The 25,507-nt window shown below is 42.0% G+C and overlaps 1 protein-coding gene across 1 annotated transcript in view; it reads left to right on the plus strand.

Annotated features, from left to right (window-relative positions):
* Window positions 1–2,371: 2,371 nt before the first annotated feature.
* Window positions 2,372–25,507, plus strand: part of LOC124279406 (protein jagged-1-like) — a 91,298-nt gene continuing 68,162 nt past the window's right edge. The window contains exon 1 of the mRNA XM_046715226.1: window positions 2,372–3,392. Coding sequence (XP_046571182.1) covers window positions 3,048–3,392 — 345 coding nt within the window. The 5' untranslated portion in view covers window positions 2,372–3,047. The remainder of the gene's footprint in view (window positions 3,393–25,507) is intronic.

Below are 25,507 nucleotides of genomic sequence, written 5' to 3' on the forward strand. Positions count from 1 at the left end.
GCTATTTAAAAAAATCAAATACCCGTCTTTAACGCGCCTGCGATATTGAATTGCTGTCAGACGATAGAGGCCGTCCGTGCTGGGCCTGGCTGTATTAGGAGTCGGTAATCTCATTGTGGACATCAATATTTGGCCACTTCGGCCTTAATAGGATACAAGTTAATATCATCACTTTCTGTCGCCCGGTCATTCGACACAGCTTCTGTGAAAACGGCATTGAATCAGATCTTCAGTAACAACAAGCGGAAATGCGAACCGAGTAAACGACGACTCATCAACTAATTTGTACAAACGTCCCCGCTTTCGGACAGTCACGTGTGTTGACACAGACCGCCAGGTTGCACGTGCTTTGTACTCCTCACATTGCTGACTGGTGGAAGGAGCTTCTTGGATGTAATTCTTGAAATGAAAATAATGTCCGTATTACAATATTCATACGACTTATTGAGTGAGTGAGTATGGTTTTACGCCGCATTTAGCACTGTTTCAGCAATATCACGGCGGGGGACACCAGAAATGGGCTTCACACATTGTATCCATGTGGGGAATCGAACCCAGGTCTTCGGAGTGACGAGCGAACGTTTTATCCACTAGGCTGCCCCACCGTCCCCATACGACTGAAAGAGTGAGTGAGTGAGTGTGGTTTTGTACCGCTTTTAGCAATATTCCAGTAATATCACGGCGGGGATTCGAACCTGGGTTTTAGGCGTAAGCAAGCGAACACATTAACCACACAAAGATAACCCACTGCCACGATGACAGGAGATTGTCAAAGCAGTACATCAGGGTATTTCAGTATTTCACGTTCAATGTATGTGATACATTTGTTGTGTCTTAGTGAGGAATGTGCAACGTTTCTCGTCCAGGAGTTTCTATATAACTGGATTGGATTGTGATGTGCGTGCGCGTGCGTGAGGTGTGATGTTGTATGTGTGTGACATAAGGTGATGTGTCCATAATGGTTGTGTGAAATATGTGATGGTTGTGTGTGTAATATGTTGTGCTGTTTGCATGATAGTTTATGTGTGGTGTAAGCGTAAGATTTATCTGTTGTGCCAGGTGTGATGTTGTGCGTGACAACACATGACATGTAAAAGTATCGGTTGTAACAAGCATCATCTTGTATTACCGATGTCCACGGAGGGGTTGGCGACTCACGAGAAACAGTTGTTACTAAAATACGTCCAGGTGGATCCCGTGTCCGGGCAGTCGGCCATGCCAGGGGGTGAGTTACGTTGACATGTACATGATATAACTGCTCGCGGCACGAGCATCGCTCCCCCCAGACACAGCTCAGGCAGATACTCTCTTTCCCTCGCAGCATCGTTCCCACGGTCCCCTTTCCATCACCTGGATCACGTGACCTTGGGCAGACGCTCGCACCCACCTGGACTATATCATACATTCGCCAGAACATTGTCGTAAATGAATTTGTGAATCGTTGGGATTTATACACTGGGGCGATGTGAACAAACAACAGCAGCTGTACATGACAACATAAATTGTGGCTGTTATAGCGACAACATCCGCGTTATGTTGTTACATTTACATATTACGTACACTAATGTCTGACACGGATATCAGGGGAATACTTCGGAAAGAGATTTTGGAAAATGAAATAAGGTCACATATAATGTTGTTTGTGCAAAATAACACGGACACAGCAGTACGTAAACTAACCTTGACGTCACGGTCACCATGACAACAAAACGAAAATAATCTACCAACATTAATCTTTTTGTTGTTGGGCGTAAATTTGATAAAATGCTGTACATTTTAATTTACTATCGTACATACAAATATATATTTTTATTTGCTAAAGTATCCAGAAAGAGTTTCAGAAAGACGCATACCCGATCCGTGATTTCGCGGAGTAATATATTTTGTAGGTTTGAACAAATACGAGTTAAAAGTAACACCAGTAAACATTCAAGTAGAATGCCTACATTTGATCCTCAAAGTAGAATATAGAAGTAAATAAGGAGCGATATAGAAAGTGTTGAATGCAAATATATTCTTTTTGTTGTTTCACCTGTGAAGAATTAATCTCGTTTATGTCATAGTCATAACACAACCCCGGGACATCTTCACAGCTGTTTTCAAGTTGTTATTGGAAATCTACTCCTATCTAACCTATTCACAATAGTATCTGAGTGACAATATCAATTCTTGACATTCAACTGTCAGCTGTTGTCTGTAGATGTTCCTGTGTAACCGTTGTGTATGAAGGTAGGTTGGTACGGAGTTTGTGGGTAACAAGAGAGTGTATCCTGTCTCATGTCGCGTGACTCCCGTCTCTAGGGACGACACATACCGTTGCTATGTTGCGGTATTCCACCAGCACGTGCTGGCGCGTGAGAAGCACGTGTCGCGTGCTGACAACACGCACAGTATCGTCTGCAGCATCAGCCTTGATCAAGTTTCAAGCAGCTCTTCGCCGATCAGCACGCCGTCACGCTCTTCCAGGCCATAACACTTCCACCGCGCGCTACAACAATCTTTAACTTGTTTCAAGTTTACGAAGTGCAATGTAAGTTTGCCTAGTCACCCTGACCGACGTTGGAGGTGCACCCCTCACCGGAGCTCGCGGCTGACCAGTGTTTACCGGACGCTTCCTTGCCCCTCCCTCCGCTAGCGGCGGCTCAGCTCGTGCAATAACGCGATTGAACACAGCGAGTGCCAGCCCCTTTAATTGAACGTCCGAGCATGCGCACACTACAACTGACTAAAAATACTAGCATCTGTCGGTCGCTATACTTTCCCACACCATAAGGTAGTCGAAACACTTTTTGTACAAGTTTCCGACACTGGCTAACTCTCTGAGGGGATGTCATTTTGCATTCTTTTCAGCAGCGGTGAATTGTTTTTGCCGCTTTGTGAAGATGGGTGAAAAGTGATATTTGAAACGAGTTTCAGGGTAGGAATGTTTGCGAGCACAAGCGTGGGGCCAACTTGTGTACTGTCTCAAGGGCTGGAACAGGTATGCTTTGGAAAGCATAGTAAAGTGGAACGTCTACAACGACTACTGCAGACTTGGCCTTTAAACTATGTTTTATCTCCACTGTTGCACTGTCGTGGTCGTCGTCGTTGTCGTGATGCAAGTGTGTTCGGGGTCGGGAGTGTTCGAACTGGGTATCCTCTCTGTCAACAATCCCAGGGGGGAGCTCGCCAGCGGGGTGTGTTGTTCGGGGGGTAGGGGGAGAGATGGTGTGTGCAGCACCCCTTGCAAGACCCAGTTCAGAGCCTGTCTCAAGGAATACCAATCCCGGGTGACCCCCGATGGGACATGTACGTTCGGGAATGTGTCCAGCCTTGTCCACCACGGAAATTCCTTCACCCTCCCGGAAGGTACAGGCAATACTCTGGAATTACCCTTTAACTTCGCTTGGACCGTAAGTACCCACTTATTATATTTTATTTCACTTTTATTTCAATGTACTCTCTCGCACGGAACGACGCTGACAACTAGAATGACTACGAACAGCTATAACAATGTGTTTCTTGTAGAGAAGTGTGATTTTCTTGGCAGCTGAGCGTGTGTTGCAGAAGGTGGTTGTTCAGAGTGTTCGGCTCTCATGCCAACTTTTCGCTCTAAGGTTCATTGTTATTACGTCACCATTGGCCTATATACAGGCCTATTTATTTGGTTTACCTCGGGAAAGCCTCGCAACGTGCACACACGAGAGTTAAGACGTGTATTTACCCTGCACGTGGGTATCACCTACCCACAAGAATCCTATCTTGTCATTCCTTACGGGTAGAAGGCGTGTCGATGTTATATAGCTGTAAACGTATATCCTAGTTTCCTGAATGGTTGTGTAAATTATGAATCAATGATAGGTTTGAACACTGCACAGCAGCTTATAATTCAATTACACACCCAAACTATCCCAGCTTGCGATGCACGGCCTTACTGACAACCCCTGGAAAGTATTCCGTCTTTATAACCAAAGGTATTTAAGGTCGCATATGCTATCAATGACTATAGAATTCATTGTAAAGAAATTATTCGGCGATGTCATTCCCGGTATTGAATATCAGTATTTCAATTGATGGTGGAAGTGTGAGGTATGTTGATCAGGCTTGCCCTTGTAACCGGCCACGTGCGCGTGAACGACAGACTCTAAATTATTCACTATTAAATCATTTCACAAATCCTTTGATATTCATCTATGTGTCAGCCTAGTGTGTCATGTGATTATTTATTTGCATTTATTACAAATAAGAATTGCACTTTCACCAAACGTCAAAGTCTTCCCAAGAAAATATCATTCAGGCGAAAAAGTCAAATGAACGGTACTTTTGTAATTATTACCGTCCCATGTATGTGTAAGACGTGACAACCTTTCGTTTGTATGTTATGGCAAAACATCTTAAACATATTAGGATGGGAAGATTTCCAAGAATTAATTAATTCAATATATTATAAATTGAAATAGAAATAGAATCTCAACTTTCATCCTTGTGCTAGCACGAAAACCTGAAGCTGGCTGATGACTGTATTATGGATGAAGTACATGAACTTTAAGGATGGTCCTTGAGGCGGTTAAATCTGTTTGAGCACCGTATGAACTCTATACTATATCATATATACATTACACATACAGAAGCTCACCCAGCCCCCAGCGTGCACGTTTGAAACTGTACACAGTGGCTCGGGCCGCCGTCGACACGTGTTTCGTCTTCCCCTGATGCAAGGTATTGTAATGGGTTGTGGACAAGTGACTTTATGGCCAACTTTGTGTTGATGACGCGTGGCGCGCGCGACAGCCTGTGGTGACAGGTACGTGCCGTCAAGTATTGGCGTGAGAAAGCCGGGGCTCACAATAGCGCCATCCCAAGTGTTTACAACCGCTCTGCATGTAGATAACAACATTGATCTAACTGCCCCGTTCTCTTGATATTAGTCACAGGAATATCTCCTTCTCAATGGAATTAAACGTTATCTGTGTAGTCCATGGGTAAAACATTCAGAAACCTTGCATTATCTTCAAAGCTAGAGAATATAAATGCGCAAGATTAACTCCCCACACAAACAGTGGCTCGAGTTAAAACGTACTGTGTGGTCGTATTAAAATAGTATATGGTTTGTCAACTGGGAATGTTATCTTACTGTTTATAAATAAATAATGGAACTTACACGAAATTAATCATTCAAAACACAGTAGGTGTTTTTGATGGTGTTGGTCTTTCCAATATTCCTAAAGTGCTACACCGAATTGTTAACGCGATAAAGGTGTTCTTTTGACGAATTCTCCATAGAAGGTTTGAAAACAACATGGAGGAGATAGCGGCGATTTCAAAATGTTTAATATTCTACAAATGCTTATTATTTGATCATAGAAAAATCTTTGGATATGCTGGTGACTGTTGTATACAAATACACTGTTTTAAGCTTGTAGTATTTAGATTTCAGAAATCTCAGTGTTCACAATTTGTTAATAATTTGATGAATATTTTAAAAGAAACTGTATTTTCGTTCTTTTTTAATGTTGTAAAACGATGAGTTTGTCTGACGTTTATTCTTCAAATTCTCGAATCCCTCTTTGAATTTGAATACAAATCATAATTAATTACAAATAATTGATGTATTACCCAACCTACCCGTCTGCCCTGTGTCGGCACCGGGCTGAACCACATATACTAGTGACGAGAAGTTAAAGAAGATCCCAATATTTCACGAGACCATAGTTAATCTGTCATGGGATGTCATGGGTTGTCATGACAGATTATCTATAGCCATATGAAACATCAGTAGTAAGCATTACGACGACGACGACGACGTCCACACCGCTGGTGTTGATACCCAGGTGGAATACCCTGTTATTCAGTATATGTGATGATATTGTTGTTAGCCAACCTTTAGTGGTACTATGTCAGGTTATCCTATCCACGTTATGAAATCACGTTCTACATGACAAGAGTGTCTTTTTTATTATTATTAATCTATTTCTCGAACGATTTTGTCTAGCCAGTCTGATTAGTAGAGAATGCACTTATAACCCATGAAATATGATACTGGCTTTTCAGTGACATCAACAAATTAACATCTTCTTTAAAATTGGGGGAAAAAGAACTTTTATCCAGGTGTTTTAGCTTTTCGTTGCTTTAATCTTGAAAAAGAAATGTGTTGTTTTGTGCTTGGTTTAATATCATCATTGTAAACTCATCTGTTCAAGGTAATTTAGTGTCTCATCGAGCAGTGTAAAAATCTGGAATTTCCAGATTAAATCCGAAATGTGCCTGTGGGCTGAAGAAAAGATAGCATCTTCGATTAGCGAAATCGGCCTGAATATTGGTATGATGAATTAATTTGTTTGATAACAGAAGTGATGTCTTATTTTAGTTTCGTTGTTTGGTTGATTTAATTTCGACTTATGAAACAGAACTAATGAATTTGTTTCGTATCCTCTGAGCGCTGGATATGGGTGATGGATGATGTCGGTCCGTCCATCACGGCCAAACATTACTTACAACCAGCTGCCCGCCACCAGGTCACATTAAGGACGAGGTTACATCATTCCTTTGTTTGGTCCTCTATTATTAAGCAGACGTTCATCAGCAGACATGTTGTTCTCAGTGTTTTCTCTCTCTGGCGAGCCCGTTGGTTGAAACACGAACCACGTGGTCAGTGAAGGGTCAGGCTGACCATCGCCGTGGGAATCTCCTGTACCTACATCCATTCATGAATACTACACAGGGTCAAGGTCGTTGTCACGTTTCGCTCATTGACTACCATATGTTGATAGTGAAGTCGATGGAGAAGAGAACGGTATTTATATAGAACGGAACCTCTCTAGACCCAAACTCCGGCGACAGTTTGCACACAACATTATTGAACTTTATCTACCTTCATGTATATACACAGTCACTATGACTGTCGACAAATAGTTACAACCTCCCTCGTATTAATTGATAACTGTTTAAATATTAAACTCTTCACAAGATATTACATCATATCCCATTCTAAGTATTAATGGACGAAGAATGATTAATATTGCTGGACGGATCATTTTGTGGAGACAGCCAACATTTCATCCTGATTTGATTTGTTGTATTTAAAAAGGTCTCTCTCCACCGAGATCCCGATTGTGGAACAGATAACTAGCTATAGGTGTTGGCGATTAATCAACTGTGAGCTTGTTGCTGTTGTACTTCAGAATTACCTCGCGTTTATATTGCATGTACCAGTGAAACTCAGGCTTAGTCGTCAGTATAACTCATACTTGTCGTTAGAGGCGACTGGCCGGGTTGGATGGTCAGGCTCGCTGACTTGGTTGACATGTCATCGTATCCCAGTTGTCTGGATTGTCTGGTCCAGACTTGATTATTAACAGACCGCCGCTATATAGCTGGAATATTGCTGAGCGCGGCGTAAACAACCAACAGAACAGAACCATGCCAGCAAATGTACCATAGAGTTGATGTTTTACATGGTAATAAATATGACTGTTCATTAGACTACCTTTGTTTGTGATCCAACGCATGCACATTGCGGAGAAAAAAGCAAATACGAGCGATGCTTTTTACTTCAGTGACGTCACTTTCTTGAATCATTTCCTTTGATAACGGCGCGTTTTGGCATTATGACGTCACAGCACGTGCGTAAGGCGGATAGTACATATGAGACGAATGTCAATAGGTATTATTTACCTCAAGGGATTTGCCGTGTGTTGTGATCTGTCTAATATAGACACATAAACAAACTAAACATTTCCCCAGTCTGTGCATGAATACGCGTGCCGCCTCGCGTGTGCGTAGATACGCGTGCCATCTCACGTGCGCGTCGATGCAAGGGGCCGCATTCTTGGAACACCGATGCATGTCAAACTGCACAAGTCCGAGCTGGGGGAATGTTTCCAAACACAAACCAAAAAACTACTCTCTTTTGTATTTCCCAGGGATATTATCTTACATTGAGCCGTGATTACCTACCTCTGGAGGCAGATGCCGCTGATTACAGCCAGGGGGAGCCTTGGCGCGTGCAGGCACGTGCACTGGGAGATAAGTGACAGTGAGCACACATTACAGCAATTCCGAGCAGACCGAATCGCCTCGTTGTTTATCTTACTGGTGTAGGACCTGTACGTAGATTTCAATAGTAATACACAAGTAATGCATTCCTTCAACATCACACGTACTTCAATAAATACATACACTTCAATAGTATGCACGCTCGAGTAATACATCCATTCAACATGTATTTCATTAAATACATACACTTCAATAGTATGCACACTCAAGTAATACATTTATTCAGCATTACATGTAATTCAGTAGTACATTCATTTCAACACCGCATATATTTCCGTAGTGCAGTCAATTAAACACCACATGCATCTTATTTTTCCATACACGAGAATGTTGCATACACGACATTTGTGAAATAAAGTAAGAATATTAATGTTCACCCAATTCTCAAAACGTACGTCAGGCCCCATCCCTGTTAATGATATTACACAGAACTTGTGATTTATTCAACATTTTACGAGGACTACCAAACGTTGGCCCAGAGACTACGGCTTTCGAGATTCAACATCAAGGTGTGAATAACAACGCGAGCCCAGTCCTGCACATGTCCGGCAGATGTGTGGTGACTGTTGATAACCCCAGTTCTCTTTTTTCCAAGCTGACATCCTTGACGTGTCATGTCATGACAATTCTAAAATAGAAACATAAGTATGTATATCCCAAAACAAATGAAAGTAATCTGGCCCAGTGAGGCCCGAGGGGGCGGGGCACCCGGTTCCCATGCTCCCGTTCTGACCCTACCAGACAGACAAACAGATGACATTTCGTTGTTTGCTTCTTGTGTAGACGAGACAAAATGTCTTTCCAACTCCGCATCTCATTGTATGGGCGACGAAAAATGAGGGCACTGTATTTTGTTGAGGCTTTTTTACCTGACCATGTAAATAAAAATGCACGCTCCTTTTATGGGTGTGAAATATACATTGGTGGATGTAGGCCTGCTGCACGACTGGTTGTCACTATCTGAATGTTGACAGGAGGGAAGTGTTGCATTTCTTTTACTCGAAGTGTTTCTAGGGGATTTGTTGCAAATTGGGAGACAAACATACATTCGTGTCATGTTGGTTTTGGGGATACAACGATAGACAGGGAAGTGTGACCCAGCAGTTCACGGACGTTCAGCAGTTGGAACTGTTGAGTTAAATTAATTCTTTTCTTTACCAAAATATTAGTTTTACGCAGTATTTATTGCTTCCCTTCAACAAGTGTGAAACATTAACGAATGTGTAATTTCCCGCTGCCTGCGATATATATTTCAGCACAACATTTATTGCATATGGAAGCTATTATTTGCACGTCCGTTACAAGAATAGGTTTGTTATCACCCCGCTGTGTCGTTACTGTCCTAATTTGAATGATGTTCATTTCTTGAAATAATTATTTTCATTCACCGAGAAATTATGCAAATAACAGCAGCCTGCCGTCGATCTTGTTACATTTCAGTTCATCAGACAAAAGGGTTTCTGTTTCAGTACAGTTTCACTAATCAATTTTAAGCGGAAGTTTTCCCCCCGATTGTAATTCGATCAGTTCAGCATAATAAGGGATATATTTTTAGGTCTTTGTATATCTTACGCTGTTAGGATAGAACATTTTGTCGTTGGAATATCAAATACAATCGATATAAGCTGTGACCAATACGAGAAGGCCTGTCAATCATTCGTCACACCCTCCCCCCAACAGTCCCCCCAGCCCCCTCTCCGCCGGTGACATAAATCAGTATATCTACCAAGGCAGGAACAGGCACCATGGGATATGTTTGTGATTGAGCGGTGAGAGAACTTCTCCGACCGTCAGCTGCTTACAGCCAAGTGGTAACGATTGTACAAGAAATGAGCGGAGACCGAGCAAGCTGTCACTGCGATTGCCGATTACGCTCCTAATACAGATATTTATTGTTATTTACACAGGCCGATACGAATATTTATCCCTATTTGATACAGTTTGGTTGTGTGCAGTGGGTAAAGTGCAATGCGGTTTTAATGGCGGCCTTGACTGCCTGGCGAGGTGATGGATGGCGAGGACGGTGTGAAGGTTGCGATAAGACATTGATTGTGTGCTGAAACATGCCATGTTTGGACAGTCAGGAGGGTTGCGCTTCTCCAGCGTTCACAGAAACCAGAGAGGAGGGGCGAGGGGCTTGGGTTATTGTGACAGTGTGCTGGGAGTTGTTAGGTTGGTCAATGGATCAGTGTGTTGAGCAGGGGCCAATCAGGAGCAGCGCCTCCCTCCCCTCGATCGTTGCTCATCTAATGAAGCAAGGTGGATGACAGATGGAATGGGGGAGAAGATATCGATCTGGATCAGAAATTGTTAATTGAAATTTTCTTCTCGCACCATCTCTTCGGTGCTGGTTGAACACTGTATTTTTTAATTTAAATCCTTTCGTTGAATTGTCATTGTTACTGACAGCTAGAAGATTCCCGGGAATACATTGTGGAGAAGCATCAGAATATGCTAATGTCCCGACCTTTGATCGGCAATATCAGTCTTTCGCCCTTTACTTGAAGTGCTATATACCAAGGGAATCTAATTCAGCAGTCCTTAGATTGGTATACTACATATATCTTTGTATAGATAGATATAATGAAATAAGTTTGTTAAATTGATGCACCCGTATGGTTACTGTCGCTTCCAGCTGAATTACTGCTACAGTATATTTGCCGGTCATGGGTTTATAATGGAAACGGTTACTACAAAGGGAGATGTAGTTTCACCATCTAAACTCACCTAGTACCGTAATCCCTGGAATAAACGGTCTGCAGAAATGTTGGAAAGCAGAGACGTTCGTGTAAACGAAGAGGAAGTTAATTGAATCGGTCATTGTCTTTTTTTGCGGTCACGTGGTAAAACGAGCGTGACATGATGGTTTAAATGTGACTCACATCTTTGAATATGCGCCATATGGGACTATTAATATTTAACAATAATTACTCGCAATCACTACTCGTCACTTGAGATTGAAGTTCAGCAGTGGCAACCACCCCTTGCCTGTCCCTTGTGGTGTGGAGGTGTTTTCCAACACCTCGCTACTCAGTCATGTGTGCCATTCGCATGTCAACATGTCGGCCACAGGCCAGGTGCTGATTGGCTGAAATGCTGTTGGTAACAATGTTCGAGCGTCCCGAGGCTTAGCGACAGGTTTTAGTCACAGTTGTTGCACACTACCGTCAGTACAACCATTTCTCGACCCATGGCAACCTGGACGGAAATTATAGCTGAAATATACAAGATGTACTATTGACTGGCTAACCAAAAACTATCGGTTCTAATCAATTAAATTATCGACAGTTTTATGAGTTCATGTACTGACTGATCGAAGTGAACGTTGGATGCACTGTGACGGAGAATCAGCTTTGATCTCGAATGCTTGACATGGATATATTGATTGAGAAAATCGATGTATTAGCGCTTTTACGTAAGATCCCAGGTCTCTTTAAACTAACGGGTAGTTCTTTGTGTGGTATGTATAAATTGAACATAGAAGGTCGATACCAAGCTTTACTTTAACTCCCGTTAAAGTTGTAGTGCTGATCCACAGCGCGTCCGTACTGGGAAAGCAATGGGTGCTCGGTTCTGGGTGCACAGCTCTAGGTTCTGGCTGATGGGTGATATGGGAGAGCTGTCTCTGTCATGTACTCTGGCTGGCTGACAGTGTCACGTCGTACATTGTTGGACACCTGGTGTTTAGACCAGCGTTTGTTCGTCACGTTCAAGGGTACTGCCTAATGGGAGAAGCGAAACATAAACGAAATGTCCGTTTGCATGGGGAACGAATGAATACTATTTGACGCCGCAGTCACTCTTGTCCACTTAGCCGGTGTCCAGATAGTCATATGGAGGCCAGATTAGCGGTTGTGAGCAACAGCACCGTGAGCAACGGTTGCCTGGGAACGGTAGTGCACAGTCCTACCACCAATTGTAACGACGGGGTAGACGAGTGGATGAAACGTTCGCTCGTCAGACCGAGCACCCGAGTTAAGTCCCCACATTTGATATAATATACTCCTCACAAAAAAATAAGCAACAAGTATTTTCAGTGTAATATCTTTATCAATTTCGATAGCAATTTTTGCCGACATGTTACTGAAAGGTAAATATTCAAGGAATACATAACCTTTAGTGACTGTCAAATTAATTTATCTGATAACATTGACAACATAACCCGAACACAACCACACTCAGAAACAACATGCAAAATGTGTGGGATGAATGTGCACCACTCTTCACACATGCACCCTGATCATTGTAAACCTACCTGTAATCATTCCTCTGGCACAACAAACGGGTCCTAACTTCATTTTAATGGGTGATAATGCCCGTCCATGGATGATAATGGCCGAGAATGAGTTGTTAACGATGTTGTTTAGATCAACAACATCACACATATGGACTGGCCTGCAAGGTCACTTGTTCTTAATCCCATTGAACATGCTTGGGACATTATTGGAAGTCGTGTTTACGGTCTCCATGTGCACCCCCAGACTCTGGATGACCCTGAGCAGGCGTTACAGAGAATGGCAGAACATTCCACAACAGCAACTTTAAAGGCTCATTTGGTCAATGCAAAGACGTGTAGAAGCTTGCATTTGTGCTCATGGTGGTCATACGCGTTACTGAACACTGCTTCACTGTCCAAAACTGACTTGAACCTTAATGTTAACATTTTGCTCCATCAATGCAGCACATTTTGCACGACTGTTTCACGGGTACATGCTTTTGATGATTTGTAAGTCTATTATTGCTCAATACCATTTCATTTCATTTTGTTAATCGTGTGTATAAATATTTAACCCTTCTATTGCATCATTCCATGATTTGAAATTTCAATAAATGAAATTGTAATGAGACTACAAATTTGTGTTGCTTAACTTTTTGTGAGGAGTATAAATGCTTCTATTTTTTTAAAGCTTCCCGAAGAATTGGAGCGGGGGTAATGCTAAAATCTATATGGAAACATTTTCATTCTCTAGTTTTGAGCCATACGCGCAGTCTAGCTTGGTTCCTCCATACACGGGTGAGGTAATCGTTGACATCAAGGGTAGGGATGTAACACACTGGAGATGTGTGTGCAACATCAAGGGATGAACTACAGCCTCAGATGGAGACGACGGTACAATCACGTAACCAGAAACAAGCACCACGTTTAACCCCGATTTCGATTTCTAGCCTTTATCTCCGTTTTGTAGTTTCATTTAGAATGCAAATAGTGTCGTGTTCTCGGACATAAACCAGCTCTTCAAGGAAGACGTTGCTTCACCGCCAGCTGGGCGTGGCAAAACGGTCGGGAACGCAAGCTAGCCCGTACATTAGAAGAAGCTATCCCATACATTTGAAGATCATGACAGCCTTCAAAAAACGTTTATCTAATTATGAATTTCTGCTATGCGGTTGCGATTTCAATATAAATTCCTCCCCTCCAACAAAGTAAGTTAGCTGTTAGTAAAGACATTATGAGAGGGTCGGCGTGAGCTTCACATCATTAATGCTAGAACTGCCCCTGGGTGATTCTTTAATGTTTCAAAACTCTTGTCCGGGAAATTCTAGTAGCAAAATAACTTAATAACACGATTTAGAAATAAATGTGAATTTTTGTGACGTGTTATGGTTGTATAAAAGCTGGTATCAGATTCAGGGTCGCACTGGCTGCAGTGTTGTGATGGAGTCTTAGCACTAGTAGTCGGCCCCGATCAGCTGACTCGCTGGCAGGTTGCCAGGTAGCACACATTCCGCCGTTTTGGCAACTTTCCGTGGATATGCGGGCACGAATGACTTTTATATGGAAAGTATATTTAGTGGAGCGGTATGTCACGAATTAGGGTTACGCTGTATATGTATTTAGCTGTTCATTGTGCTCATATTATTGTGCATGATATGCATGGTGTAAAAACATAAGTACGTGTAGATTTTTCTTTTGAATTTACTCCAGATTCTAATTTGGTGTTCGGTGTTATATATGAAAAAATATTCTATAGGAAGATCCTGTATTGTGGATATCTAATGATAAATGGATTCAGTGTTATACGACGATGATTAAAATATCAACTGTAATATAAATAACCTATATTTTATGACAAGCGTTATTTTGGAGAGGGAAACATGTATGATGGATGTTTGTATGTTAGCAGTCTGCAAGAGGAGACGTTAAGTCAGTCCGCTTGAACCCGAAAAAAAATGTGGAAAAGATTTCATTTACAATTGGAGAAATTTCCATATTTTCCTGTTAAATATGGCTGAAGACGTCACCATGGCGGCAAACGGATTTTTTGTCCATACCGTTTTTTTCCATTGAAATCGTTTCAAGTAACAAACAAACAAATTATTTCTCTCTTTTTTTTAAAGTATTCGGCGGGGGATATATGAAAATCAAATGGAAGATTGACGTCCGGTGCCGTCTTTGTACAAGCGTGAAATGTTGCAGCAAAAAAGGAGAGATTTACATTAATAGTTGTAAGGAGTGTCTGAAACTAAGCTGTGGTAGTCATGTATAGCAGGGAGGTAGATATAGCTGCTCCAATGATGATGCATGAAAAACGTTTACACTTACATCACGGCGGCGGGTTTGATTCTGGACCAAACAAACCAGTGATTGACAACTTGAACACTCCCCTCCCTCATATAATGAAGGTCGTTTATATATACTTTATACTATATATACTCTATTTATTTGATATATGTAAGTATCATGTGATTAATACTTTATTTATTCGATATAAGTAAGTATTGTGTGATTAATACTCTATTTATTCGATATATGTAAGTATCATGTTATTAATACTCTATTTATTCGATATAAGTAAGTATTGTGTGATTAATACTCTATTTATTCGATATGTGTAAGTATCATGTTATAAATACTCTATTTATTCGATATATGTAAGTATCATGTTATTAATACTCTATTTATTAGATATAAGTAAGTATCATGTTATTAATACTCTGTTTATTAGATGTGTGTAAGTATCATGTGATTAATACTCTATTTATTAAATGCGTGTAAGTATGTAAGTCATGTTATTAATACTCTATTTATTATTGAATCATGTCGTAGCAGACACTATTTGACCAGAATCTGAAGCAGCTGCTATTTATTATTATTTGTCTCTCCTGCACGGGACTCCAGTTGAAGAGCACCCATTTGGTATGGACGGCACACCTTGACAGAAGGCCATTCATGTCGGCACCTTGTCAGAGGCCAGATTATCAAAACACGCCACCTATGGGGAGATATGGATACTAGTCAGATTTGATAGCGAGGCTCAGAAGACGTCCCCCAGTGACCTTAAGATTAAGGGGAACGCATCGCGAAGGGGGATATTAGTGTCCGTCAGTTGCCTCTTCATATGTCTATCATAGGAAACAAAATGATGCAGTAAAAAAATCAACGTACAAAATTAAGATTTATTACAAGGAATTTCGAGGTGCCGGATTGCGTCTGCTGGTCTCAAATGCATATGTGATAAACTCTGTCCTTTAACAGTATACTTATTACTCTCATTCATCTGAAAATTCACCCAAAGTTTCTACAACTTCGCATTACAAATATAAGATCGTACTGTTTCCATTTATTTGTAATTCACACGGAGGGGCTTTATAGACGGCATGTCATCGGGGAGTCTTGATATATTGCGGAATGGATGTCAGTATGACGGTATTAATGTCTAAGGGTTATCAGTCCAAATGTCTTGGCACGCAGAGGCAAATCTCCTTACACCGGCGTTACAATAAAGCCTTGAGCTGAGCCTAAGAATAGCCTTGCGCCCAATGCGAGTTGTGCACTGTTATCAACGGTAATACTTGTGTTTACATTGATAGTGGAATCTTCGGCACCCGTGGCTTCTCCGGTGTCAGAATCGCTTTTCTCTTGCCAACTTAAAATAATTCCAAGACGTGAGTAAAAAGATCCAATCAAATAGCTTCAGGTAGCCCCATCGACCAATCAGCGTGTAAGGTCGCACTGCTCCCTCTGCCGAGTACAACTCTTGGAGAAAAGCCAAGACGAGGGGCCTCGTCATTGTTTTATCCCGTTTTTATCAAATCAACGTTACATAGACTCACGAACAAGAGATTGAAGAGGTTTCAGTATAAATAGCCATCACTACCAGTGGAAGATGGGTAGAGGAGCCGGTTCGAGGGGGGGGGGGCTTTGATCTGAGAACGTCAAGATGTACAGAGGGAATCACGCCCACAGGTGCGACTCTGCGGCAATCTCAATTGCCTCATCAATAATTAATGGGCAACTCGTCAAGTTGTAGTAGCTGTAGTAAGAATGTTGTTGTTGTAGTAGATGGGGATAACGCCGTGCAGGTCGCAGGCTGCTGATGTACATTAGTAAGCGATATCCCCGTGAAGAAGATTTACGGGGTCACAGTGGAACAAGGACACGCCGAGCTGCCGAGGGGGGAGGAAGGAATGGCCACCTAAAGCGGGAGTGTTATGAAATATTCAATGAAAATAAGTTATAGAATACGTCAGACTGAAAATCGCGATATATTCGTCGAGTGGTTTGATCTATATAACTCATGTGCATGGTTGGTTAGTTGTGTTTGATGTTGATCAGTATATAACAAAACTCAATAGAAGTTGAAGACCCGAGTCCCTGACTTTACTCGAGTGATGTGAACACCGGGTGTTTTGCCTCTTCTCTTTAGGCCAAATAGAAAAATGTTGTGGTTCCGATTACACCGCTTTTAAATTTAGGATAGGTAGATAGGATTTTTTTAAAAACTTTTCTTTTAGAAGTAAAGTACAAACTAATAACACATTTATCAATGTGTAATTGTTTATTCAATCAAGCTTGCAGCCATCGTGTCGACTTTCTCTAACAGAATGACCAATGTCAGTCGGTGCCGGTATCTGAATGCTTATTTTAATCATACCGCTTAGAAAAAATATGATCAGCAACAGAATTCAAGGGTCGGTCGAGTAATCGGAACCACAACCTTTGTTTAGGCCTTACGATCATCATCGTAGGCATGGAGTTGACTAACACCCAGTCTCTGACATGAACATATTTTACAGAAGAAAAAATGTTCGTAAATAATATTCATAAAATATAATGAAAAGGAGCTCAGAGACTTTCTTCATTTCCTGAAACTGTGGTAGTCTGGACTTGCCACATATTCTAGACTTGCATGGGGTTTCTTGGACTTATTTTGTTCATGGTCTGTATAGACTAGGCATGTAGTTGATTGGCCATTTAATAATGGTGAACAGTGCGTAGATCATTGGTTATGTTTAATGGTGACAAATATATTTGCCTTGTTCCGGATAGACATATTACAACTTGACTATCAGAGGCAACTTCAACGTCCTGGAACCCTGCGTTAGCCGTCGTAGGCGCAGCAGCAGCAGCAGCAGCAGCAGTAGTGTTGGTAGTAGTTGACCGATTTTCGAAGTATTGGATAATAGATTTCTCTGTTTTACGCTTCAGTCAGCAATATTTCAGAAAAATACTTCAGTGAACTTCAAATAATCGTGTCTGGACCAATGGTTGAAGTCATGACAAACGTCCGATCGCCTAGTCCGACCACTCGATCCAGTATATTTGGATAGGATCCTGGCTGAGCACCAGTCGTAGAAGCATAGGAACATCGCTATCAGTATTAATGATACTAGTTTGTGGAACTGGTATTGAGATACAGATCATTTATATAGCAACCATATGTTCCTTATTCATGTAAATTTGCCTTTATGCATCCCTAATGTGCACAGCGTATCATCATCAGTGCCGGGGCTGCCAGACAAATGGCCGCGGAAACCACCCCGTATATTGATCACCCAGATCGGTCAATAATGCCCCACACAACCCTTGATGCTTCTTGAAGAGACTAGAGGTCCTGTTGAATGTAAATACGTTTGGGTTACAGTGTATGGCCCTTGAGATGCGCAGTTGATTTATCACGAGTTCAACATGCAATTAATGTCAACGTCGTATTTGGACATGCCAGATAAAAGTTTCATTTTGTAGGTTTGATTTTGATAAATCGCCGCATCAACTGATGCGAGTTGATGTGAATCCACGTATGGAACTGTTCAGAATCAACGTCATTCACCACACAATGACACTTAATCATTGTTATCAGACCCAATAATAAACCTAGCAGTAATTTTGACCTGGCTTTATGATGCGACGTGTTTGTTTTAGGTTTGGCCACTGCAGCAACTCGAGTTGAACACATATCCACTGCTTCAGATCGAGAAAGAAGCAATCTTTAGAATTCTAATTTATAAGCGTTTATGTATGAATCTTTACCAAATAGTGAAGAACCAATGTGTTGGCGGTGGCACGCGTCACAAACACATGCACGGGCCAGACAAGTGTTCCCCGGATTACACTGAGGAACATAATGGTCAAGTCAGAGTAGGGGTGACTGCGAAACACTGGCTTCCTTGACTTTGACTGTGTTACGCCGGTCTACCCATTGCACGTACGTGACTCTAAACCATCGATGTTCTTCCTGTCCGTGACTGTATAATGGCGGTCCTCAACTTGACCGTGACTGTATAATGGCGGTCCTCGACTTGTCCGTGACTGTGTAATGGCGGTCCTCGACTTGTCCGTGACTGTATAATGGCGGTCCCCGAATTGTCCGTGTCTGTATAATGGCGGTCCGGTCGACCTGTCCGTGACTTTGACTGTCCTCGTAATGTCCGTGTCTGTATATTGGCGGTCCTCGACCTGTCCGTGACTGTGTAATGCCGGTCCCCGACCTGTCCGTGACTGTATAATGACGGTCCTCGTCTTGTCCGTGACTGTATAATGGCATAATGGCGGTCCTCGACTTGTCCGTGACTGTATAACCTACATTAGTTTTGACTTTTATTTTGGTACACATTTTTGCCAAATAATCCATTTTTACTTCTGACTTGGATGTAGTGAGTTGAATGCATACATGTTTGAACGGCATACATCTCTAAATCCATCCTGCTCCTGCCGCCATTCCTATGAAGACACATTGCATTAGTTCTTCATCTGTCCAAATCATGTCACCATAAGATGTAAACATTCAGACATTTGATGGGTAAATAAGATATAATATACACAGGTTGTTTGCTCTCTTATTATGCTCTTTGTTATCTAATATTTGTTGTATTTATGTATAAATGTAATGGAACATTATTCCCATAAGCTTGTTTACTCATCCATGTAATCACTTTTGGTGAATGAAATATGTTTCAGGTATCCATGGGCCAAGTATACACCTTATCAAACCTTGTCTTTTGAATATAGAATAAGGCACCATAGTGGAATGACAGATGATACAGCATTTGATATAGATATTGTGTTGGGTTGTTGTTGTGTTGATGTTTACATCTGCTTCCAACTGTTAAGTTGATGTCGCCGACGTGGATGCAATATTTAAAGCCATGAGTGAGGGCATAAAATTTTGAATGGATATGGACATCCAAGTTTAAAACTGGGTATTTAGTTAAAGTTTCGAATATAGAAATGATTTTGTGATAAGCCAATTTGGAGTAAGTAGGGATAATAATAATAATAAGGGTACTTATATTGCGCAATACTCCATACCACAAATGGCATGCTCAAAGCGCGCAGTAAGTAAATTATTGAAATATAAAGATAAGTAAATGATAATATAAAACAATAGTAATGATATAATATCTTTGTTTTATGCTTGCTTTTTTTTAAATCTCACCTTATAGAAGGGTATTGAAAGAAAATGTGAACCATGTACATGTTATATATGAAGATGAAGATGACCTGTAAATTGTTAATGGAACTTGACATCCACATGAATATCTTATCATTGTGTTCACGTGAATAGGTATGTCTTGTTTTCGTTTCTGATTTTTTCAAGACGAACATAAATATGAAAACAAGGTTTGGGAAGAAAAAGCTTAGCCAGAACACACACACACACACACACACACACACACATACACACATTACACATATTATTATTATTTGATATCACACAAACACACATATTTGATATACGAACAAGGGTTTGAAACAAGCAGCCTTTAAAGTTTGTTTGTTTTTTGTTTTGTTTTTTATTGTTCAGTAGCCTTTAAAGTTGATTCAAGGGTGGGGAAAGTTTGGCTTTGGACAAACTTTCCCTGGGGGAGATTTAGGTAGGTGTGTGTGTGTGTGTGTGTGTGTGTGTGTGTGTGTGTGTGTGTGTGTGTGTGTGTGTGTGTGTGTGTGTGTGTGTGTGTGTGTGTGTGTGTGTGTGTGTGTGTGGCCAAAGTTTCAAGGGGGAAGGTTTGGCAAGGGGGAAAGTTTGGCCTCTTACACCGGTCCTCGACTTGTCCTTCACTCTGTAAAGCTGGTCCTCGACTTGTCTGTGACTGTGTAAGGCCGGTCCTCGACTTGTCTGTGACCGTGTAGGGCCAGTCCTCGGCTTGTCCGTGACCGTGTAGGGCCGGTCCTCGACTTGTCCGTGAGTGAGTGAGTGGCTTTGGTTTTACGACGCTTTTAGCAATATTCCAGCAATATCGGACACCGGAAATGGGCTTCATACACTGTACCCATGTGGGGACTTGTCCGTGACTGTGTAAGGCCAATCCTCGACCTGTCCGTGACTGTAAGGCCAGTCCTCGACCTGTCCGTGACTGTAAGGCCAATCCTCGACCTGTTCGTGACTGTAAAGCCGGTCCTCGACCTGTCCGTGACTGTAAGGCCGGTCTTCGAATTGTCCGTGACTGTGTAAGGCCGGTCCTCGAATTGTCCGTGACTGTAAGGCCAGTCTCGACTTGTCCGTGACTGTAAGGCCAGTCCTCGACTTGTCCGTGACTGTAAGGCCAGCCCTCGACTTGTCGTGACTGTAAGGCCAGCCCTCGACTGTCCGTGACTGTAAAGGCCAGCCCTCGACTTGTCCGTGACTGTAAGGCCAGCCCTCGACTTGTCCGTGACTGTAAGGCCAGCCCTCGACTTGTCCGTGACTGTAAGGCCAGCCCTCGACTTGTCCGTGACTGTAAGGCCAGCCCTCGACTTGTCCGTGACTGTAAGGCCAGCCCTCGACTTGTCCGTGACTGTAAGGCCAGTCCTCGACTTGTCCGTGACTGTAAGGCCAGTCCTCGACTTGTCCGTGACTGTAAGGCCAGTTCTCGACTTGTCCGTGACTGTAAGGCCAGTCCTCGACTTGTCCGTGACTGTAAGGCCAGCCCTCGACTTGTCCGTGACTGTAAGGCCAGTTCCCTCGACTTGTCCAGACTGTAAGGCCAGTCCTCGACTTGTCCGTGACTGTAAGGCCAGTCCTCGACTTGACCGTGACTGTAAGGCCAGTCCTCGACTTGACCGTGACTGTAAGGCCAGCCCTCGACTTGTCCGTGACTGCGTAAGGCCAGTTCTCGACTTGTCCGTGACTGTAAGGCCAGCCCTCGACTTGTCCGTGACTGTAAGGCCAGCCCTCGACTTGTCCGTGACTGTAAGGCCAGCCCTCGACTTGTCCGTGACTGTAACGCCAGCCCTCGACTTGTCCGTGACTGCGTAAGGCCAGTTCTCGACTTGTCCGTGACTGTATAAGGCCAGTCCTCGACTTGACCGTGACTGTAAGGCCAGTCCTCGACTTGTCCGTGGACTGTAAAGGCCAGTTCCTCGACTTGTCCGTGACTGTAAAGGCCAGTTCCTCGACTTGTCCGTGACTGTAAGGCCAGTCCTCGACTTGTCCGTGACTGTAAGGCCAGCCCTCGACTTGTCCGTGACTGCGTAAGGCCAGTTCTCGACTTGTCCGTGACTGTAAGGCCAGTCCTCGACTTGTCCGTGACTGTAAGGCCAGTCCTCGACTTGTCCGTGACTGTAAGGCCAGCCCTCGACCTGTCCGTGACTGTAAGGCCAGCCCTCGACTTGTCCGTGACTGCGTAAGGCCAGTTCTCGACTTGACCGTGACTGTAAGGCCAGTTCTCGACTTGACCGTGACTGTAAGGCCAGCCCTCCACTTGTCCGTGACTGTAAGGCCAGCCCTCCACTTGTCCGTGACTGTAAGGCCAGCCCTCGACTTGACCGTGACTGTAACGCTGACAAATACAATACGACGGAAGCTGTTTGCTGAACACATGTCCTTCTTCAACAGGGATCATTGATGTCTGCCATTGACAAGCTTTCTTTGTTTTGCTCGTCATTGATCCCGGAAGAACCTCAGTAGCTTGATTACCTCAACATTTATGCATTATGTATCCAACTCCCATCCATCTCACCGCGTCACTGATTGCCTGTGCTCGCCACCACCCCGTGGCGGCCATTTTGCGGTAGCTGTAACGGCAGTCAAGTTGCCTATCATTAAGTCGGCAGTGATCACAAACCAGCAGAGGGAATGTGATTACCGCCCAGTAACTAAATAGCGAGATATTGACGACCTAGGCCGGGTGTTGTCCTGGAAGCCAATTGACACCACCAGCACGATGGCACTGTGTTACTGGCCCAAAGTAGGAACCAGTTAGTGGAGAAGTATTTCAGTACATGTACCATTCGCAACAAGTTAATGAACATCTACAGTTTGAAGCCTCTTGCAATTCCCACCAGAATAGCAGATCAGAGTTATATAGAAGAATAAGTGTTCTTGAATATCCGTCGAGTAGTATAATATGCAAGGGTAGAATAACTAGAAGTATCAGTGTTATTTAACGTCTTTTGGGTAGTATATGTACACGGGTAGAATAACTAGAAGTATCAGTGTTATTTAACGTCTTTTGGGTAGTATATATACACGGGTAGAATAACTAGAAGTATCAGTGTTATTTAACGTCTTTTGGGTTGTATATGTACACGGGTAGAATAACTAGAAGTATCAGTGTTATTTAACGTCTTTTGGGTTGTATATGTACACGGGTAGAATAACTAGAAGTATCAGTGTTATTTAACGTCTTTTGGGTTGTATATATACACGGGTAGAATAACTAGAATAACTAGAAGCATCAGTGTTATTTAACGTCTTTTGGGTAGTATATGTACACGGGTAGAATAACTAGAAGTATCAGTGTTATTTAACGTCTTTTGGGGTGTATATATCAGTACACGGGTAGAATAACTAGAAGTATCAGTGTTATTTAACGTCTTTTGGGTAGTATATGTACACGGGTAGAATAACTAGAAGTATCAGTGTTATTTAACGTCTTTTGGGTAGTATATGTACACGGGTAGAATAACTAGAAGTATCAGTGTTATTTAACGTCTTTTGGGTAGTATATGTACACGGGTAGAATAACTAGAAGTATCAGTGTTATTTAACGTCTTTTAGGTACACGGGTAGAATAACTAGAAGTATCATGTTATTTAACGTCTTTTGGGTAGGCACGGGTAGAATAACTAGAAGTATCAGTGTTATTTAACGTCTTTTGGGTAGTATATGTACACGGGTAGAATAACTAGAAGTATCAGTGTTATTTAACGTCTTTTGGGTAGTATATGTACACGGGTAGAATAACTAGAAGTATCAGTGTTATTTAACGTCTTTGGGTAGTGTATATGTACACGGGTAGAATAACTAGAATAACTAAGTATCAGTGTTATTTAACGTCTTTTTGGGTAGTATATATGTACACGGGTAGAATAACTAGAAGTATCAGAATATGTATCAGTGTTATTTAATTTAACGTCTTTTGGGTTGTATATGTACACGGGTAGAATAACTAGAAGTATCAGTGTTATTTAACGTCTTTGGGTAGTATATGTACACGGGTAGAATAACTAGAAGTATCAGTGTTATTTAACGTCTTTTGGGTAGTATATATACACGGGTAGAATAACTAGAAGTATCAGTGTTATTTAACGTCTTTTGGGTAGTATATGTACACGGGTAGAATAACTAGAAGTATCAGTGTTATTTAACGTCTTTTGGGTAGTATATGTACACGGGTAGAATAACTAGAAGTATCAGTGTTATTTAACGTCTTTTGGGTAGTATATGTACACGGGTAGAATAACTAGAAGTATCAGTGTTATTTAACGTCTTTTGGGTAGTATATATACACGGGTAGAATAACTAGAAGTATCAGTGTTATTTAACGTCTTTTGGGTAGTATATATACACGGGTAGAATAACTAGAAGTATCAGTGTTATTTAACGTCTTTTGGGTAGTATATGGGGTAGAATAACTAGAACATCAGGTTATTTAACGTCTTGAATATATTTACTAGGTAGAATATCTAGAAGTATCAGTGTTATTTAACGTCTTTTGGGTAGTATATTTACACGGGTAGAATAACTAGAAGTGTCAGTGTTATTTAACGTCTTTTGGGTTGTATATGTACACGGGTAGAATAACTAGAAGTATCAGTGTTATTTAACGTCTTTTGGGTAGTATATGTACACGGGTAGAATAACTGAATTGGAGCTCTGTTATATTTCCACTTACGTAGTATAATGCGATAAACACAGTTAAATGAAAGCTTAAGACGATTGCTTGCTGCTTTGTCTGACCGATTTGTATTCAGTGAAAAGGAATATTGATGTTTTAACTGACAGGTTTCTATTCAAACTTCATTTTAGATATTCTGTGAGTGAGGGATATGGTGCCTAGATACATGTGATATAAAACGGCAATTCCAGAGAATAGCCTTCCTCGGTTATATGCGCTTTGATTCCCTTCATGACAAAACATTGGTTAACAGCACAGTTGGTTGGTTTGTTGTTTTACGCCGCACTCAGCAATATTCCAGCTATATGGCGGCGGCCTGTAAATAATAGAGTCTGGACCAGACAATCCAGTGATCAGTAGCATGAGCATCGATCTACGTAACTGGGATATGATGACATATGTCAACCAATTCAGCAAACCTGACCACCCAATCCTGTTAGTCACCTCTTACGACAAGCATGGGTTACTGAAGATCAATTCTAACCCGGATCTTCACGGGTCCACTATAATCAGTAATGGTAGCATCTGTTCGTGTAAATAATTAACAAGCTCTACCGGAAACACCCGGTACTCTCCCAGTTTTCACAATGAGTAAACGCTACATGCCCAAGGCTACCCATCAGTAGTTGTAGTGTAACACAGTTGTAGTAGTCCAGTGTTGTCACAGTCTATGGGTTTCAAGCAATCACAGCTTACCCCAGCAATATACCTTTCGTCCTATTTTTGTGCATTGGATTCTCCTAAACAAAGAACCAGGGTCTCGAGCTTCAAAGCGTTCGTAACTTTACGACCTGTCGCAACTCTATAGTTTATGATAGGCTTACTAATGTCGTTGCGCTACGAACGTTTTGTGGATCTGGACCCTGTGTAGTAGTAGAGTGGTTTACGTGTCGAGTCATGAGTGTTCGCTCGTCACGCAGAAGAACCCGGTTCGATTCCTAACATGGGTACAATGTGTGAAGCCCATTTCTGGTGTCCCCCGCCGTAATGTTTCTGGTAAATTGCTAAAAGCGGCGTAAAACCCGATTTACTCACTTTGCTTATGTTTGATTATGGATATAAATGTTAGAATGACGGGGTTAATGTACCGCATGTACATCGACTACTGATTTTGTCATTTATAATACGACCAGACTGACTGAGTTTGGTTTTA

Source organism: Haliotis rubra, unplaced genomic scaffold (genome assembly GCF_003918875.1).
Source record: "Haliotis rubra isolate DU_JTF1 unplaced genomic scaffold, ASM391887v1 Scf25, whole genome shotgun sequence".
In the NCBI taxonomy this organism is placed as follows: domain Eukaryota; kingdom Metazoa; phylum Mollusca; class Gastropoda; order Lepetellida; family Haliotidae; genus Haliotis; species Haliotis rubra.